The 4,162-nt window shown below is 37.7% G+C and overlaps 1 protein-coding gene across 1 annotated transcript; it reads left to right on the top strand.

Moving 5' to 3' along the window:
• Positions 1-766: 766 nt before the first annotated feature.
• Positions 767-3,864, top strand: LOC309506565 (G-protein coupled receptor 35-like; the record flags this gene model as incomplete). The annotated part of the gene is made up of 3 exons (XM_082180408.1): positions 767-1,451; positions 3,785-3,804; positions 3,846-3,864. Exons 1-3 carry the CDS (start codon positions 786-788, stop codon positions 3,862-3,864), a joined length of 705 nt encoding a protein of 234 aa, XP_082036534.1. The 5' UTR covers positions 767-785.
• Between the last annotated feature and the right edge of the window lie 298 nt (positions 3,865-4,162).

Genomic DNA, 4,162 nt, shown 5'->3' with positions numbered 1-4,162 from the left:
TTTATTTTAAAGTGCCCCTATTATGTTATTTTAAAGGCTCCTAATTTTGTTTTGGAGTCTCCTACAACAGGTTTACATGCAACAAAAGTCCAAAAACATTTTCCCATAATATACATTGAACATCACCACATTTTTCAATGATTCTCAAATGGACTGGATGGATGAATCAGTCTCTCTAAATCCCTCCTTTTTGCGAGCTACTCTGCTCTGATTGGCCAGATGGCCCAGTCTGTTGTGATTGGTCTACCGTGTACAGCGCATCTGTCTCTATCTCCTGTCAGAAAAAAAAAAAAAGAAAAAAAAAGTGTTTTATGTGATGTGTAGCAGATGTCGTGCTCATATATTCTTGTGACTGCTGTGAAGTCAGTGTACAAAACACAGCACAGAGATTTATCCACAGAGAAACTGGACATTCACTCTTCAGGTGATCAACTTCTGTTTTTGATTGAATTTCTTTTCTTTTTTTTACCACCAACAATAATCAGTCGCGTAACTGTGTTTATCTGTCCAAGGGGCCAGTTTGGGGTCAGTGTAATTGTTTAGAGATATTGAATTAAAAGAGACTGTATATCATTTAATAATGAAGTGCTCTGGTTATTTGAATGTAAACAAAGAATTCTTAGAATTCTAGACTGGATCGTTCAAACTGGATGCATTAAAAAATATTCAAATCTTACTTATACTGAGTTCATTCACTCAGGTTTAATTCACTGGTTCATTTACGCTTCTCTTTTCCAGTAAATCACAGTTGCAGGATATATTGCTGAAGACAAACAGACAAGAAGATGAACAACTACACAGTGAACTTCACCACACCTGAAGCATCTACAAACTCCACAACTGATTCTTTCTGGTTACTTGAAAGTCCGAAAATTTGTATGTTCAGCATGAATCTCCTGTTTGGTTTTCCTACTCACTCCTATATTATATGGCTCATCATCACAGGAACGGGAAGTGGAGTCGCATCAGAGTTCTTCAACCTCAATCTCTCTGTTTGTGAGCTTGGTGTCTGTCTGAATTGTTTGTTTTATGTAATGTCAGTTTGCTTTCAGAGAATCTCAGAATTACCACTCTTTTTACTAGGCCTATTCCTTACTGGCCGTCCTCTGTTTCAGTGTCTGATCTGTGTTGAGCGTTACCTGGCAGTGGTTCATCCTGTAACCTTTCTGAAGTACAAACCTCTCAGATATAGAGTGATCTGCTGCACTGCAGCCTGGATAACTATTCTTGGCTCCTGCTTCTGTTGCTTATTTATTAACTTGACAGAAAATGGACTAATACATACACATTTTTTATCGCTGCAGTTGGTCCTCTACCTCTGCATCCAGTTGTTTTGTCTTGTGGCTGTTCTCAGAGCGCTGAAGCAGTCAGGACCAGGAGAGAGAAGAAGAGAGAGAGAGGAGGAAAACCACATGAAGAGAAGAGCGTTTCAAATCATTCTAATAACTACTGTGAGCATGACTATCATATATGTCCCATTTGCTACAACAGGATTGTTTACCACTCTAACAAAGCAGTATATTCACACACTTTGGATCACAGGTTTGATGTGTTATATACTGGCTGGGTTTGTTCAGCCTGCTCTTTATCTCCACCGCACTGGGAAATTTTCCTGCTCTTGTGCACCATGAAATGGTGATATATGATTTAGTTGTTATTTAATCATTTTAAATAATTGATAAATTAATTGGCTGTTAAATTAAATCATTTTATGCTAAATGTAATTTATTTTTATTATACTGGAAAATTATAAATTCAGTTTTTGGAGCTGATATATTGCTTTTCTTTTTCCTGTCTAGCCTTAAAGGGCCACCATTGCACACTGGCTTATAGTTACAGCTTCATGTGGTGGTTTTGGTTATGTTATATGTGCAAGTCAGTGATCTCATTAAAAAGTTGTAGGTAATTGCATGTAAAATATAGTTAGAGCACACATTCTCGTACGTTTGCATTGAATGATAACATGCTATTGACAACATGCATCTAAAATGCATTTTTATAAACGCTAATTACGATTATCTGCAAATAATATGCTCATTTTATTACATGTAATCAGTTATATTAATGAAAATACGCTTTAACATTCATAAAAAAGTAAAATGTGCAACAGACAGAAGATATGCATATTCCATTATTTGTTAAGAACAATGTTGCTCCATATACATCACTCAAAAAAAGAGAAAAAAGATTCAGGCCCTTCATAGATATGACACATTTAAATTGTGTTCACTTTACTTATATCTAATTAAGAGTAATGCATATTTATATTTAATGAGTCTAACATAAAATATTTAAATAGTGTCATCTATAACATTTATTTAAGTTTGATCAACTCAATTTAGTTACAGTACATTTAGGAAAGAGGAGCTCCTTCTGTCCATAGGCTATAGGTCTATTTGATATGCCTATCAGACTCAACAGCTTTTGATGATACATTAAATGTTACTCACAGAATGAATCATAAATAAATGCAAAATAAAAAAAAGTTTATCATTGTAGCAATTCGCAAGTGAACTGAAGCGTTGACAGCAGATCTCAAGGTGGTAGTACCGAGGGGGTAATGTTTCAGAAAACATTGAAGCTTCCCTGGGCGCCGCCATTGATTAGCAGACCCCCACCTGCTGTTAGCATTCCATTGACTCCCATTCATTTTGGCGTCACTTTGACAGCGAATAACTTTACATCTGAGGCGTTTAAAGACTCAATTTGTCCATTATTATTTCTAAAGAAACACGAAAATGTATAAAAGGCTCCAGTACCTTGTATCTTACGTTATGGCCATTAGAAGCAGTTTTTGTAAAAATAGGCTAACGATTGCGTCATAACCACGCGACTCTCTGTCACACAGTAGATAAATTACCTTATGGGAGGAGAAGCTCGCGGGCAATCGGGGGGACGTGGAGGCAAAATGACAAATTAATTAATCAGAATACTTAGCAAAAGTTGCTCCTGCTCCTAGCTCATGGACACCTCCTACTCACACTCTCCGTCTCCGCAAGTTTCGGAAGGGAATGATTCAGATTTCTCTTGGCACAGCCACTAGAAGACAGACAGGTTGCTCACGTCACATCTACGTCGTCAAGCTCAGTTTGAGTCTGCGCAGTACAGTCAGCCATCAGGAAGTGAGTGCTTCTAATTGACTTCACTTTTCTCCGTTGAATCCAATGGGGTCGCTGTGTCCATTTCTTTTACTGTCTATGGGTAGTACTCGACTCATTGAACTGAGAGCAGAATCTCTCCGATATGAACAGAGTGCACTGTAGTGTACAGAGGATTTGAATGACGCTTCTTAGCAGACTGCATAACAACTTCCTGGAAGTTTAAGTCTTAGTCTTTGTGTATATAGTCATAATTTTACCGTTGTCTCTTGTCTAGCTTTGTTCCCTGTAACCACTCTCACGGGCGTTAGGTTTTGTTCAAGTCCTTGTTTATTTTGTTCATGTTTATTTGAATAAAGCTGCACATGGGTTCTCACTGCAACCTGCCTCTGTGGACTTACGTTACAAGAACTGACTTCTTTTTCAGATAGTAGGCCACAACCACTGATCTATATAATGTTATTCTATATAGATCAGTGGCCACAACACAATTTCGCTTATGAACACAACACCCATCATTTGAGTCTCTTTAAACTTTGATATCGTGCCAATTGCTGCAACTTTTTACTAGATTTAACATTGTATTATAAATGTAACACATAAGTTACATTGTGATTCCTCTGTAAATGAGTTTCACAATGAAGAGTCTGTGTAAATGTACCTTTAATGTGGCTTCTGTGTCTTAGAGGTGTAAAATGGTTCTGGGGTGCGTTGTCATGATTCTGCCTTGTCTCTGTATTTGTCTAGTCTTGAGGCAGGATCATGACAGACCCATGTTTTATGTGCAAGCACATGGCCTTGTGTTTGGACCATGTGCTTGTGTTGTCTTGTCACCTAGCCCCGCCCCCTTGTTATCCTCATTTAGTCATTATTATTCAATCTGTGTCACCTGTTGTGTTATCATTAGTCTCCCTATTTAATCCCCTTGTGTTTGCTGTCCTGTGCTCGTTCATTGTGATACCTGTTGTGATACCTATCTGTGAGTACTGTGTCCAGAGAATAGTCTTGCCTTTGTTTTGCCCCTTTGTGGGTTTTGTTTTCTGTTTTATTGTCAAATAATGTGT

This window comes from Leuciscus leuciscus, assembly GCF_965113295.1.
Source record: "Leuciscus leuciscus genome assembly, chromosome: 9".
NCBI classification, from domain to species: domain Eukaryota; kingdom Metazoa; phylum Chordata; class Actinopteri; order Cypriniformes; family Leuciscidae; genus Leuciscus; species Leuciscus leuciscus.
This window is presented reverse-complemented; position numbering and strand designations above follow the sequence as displayed.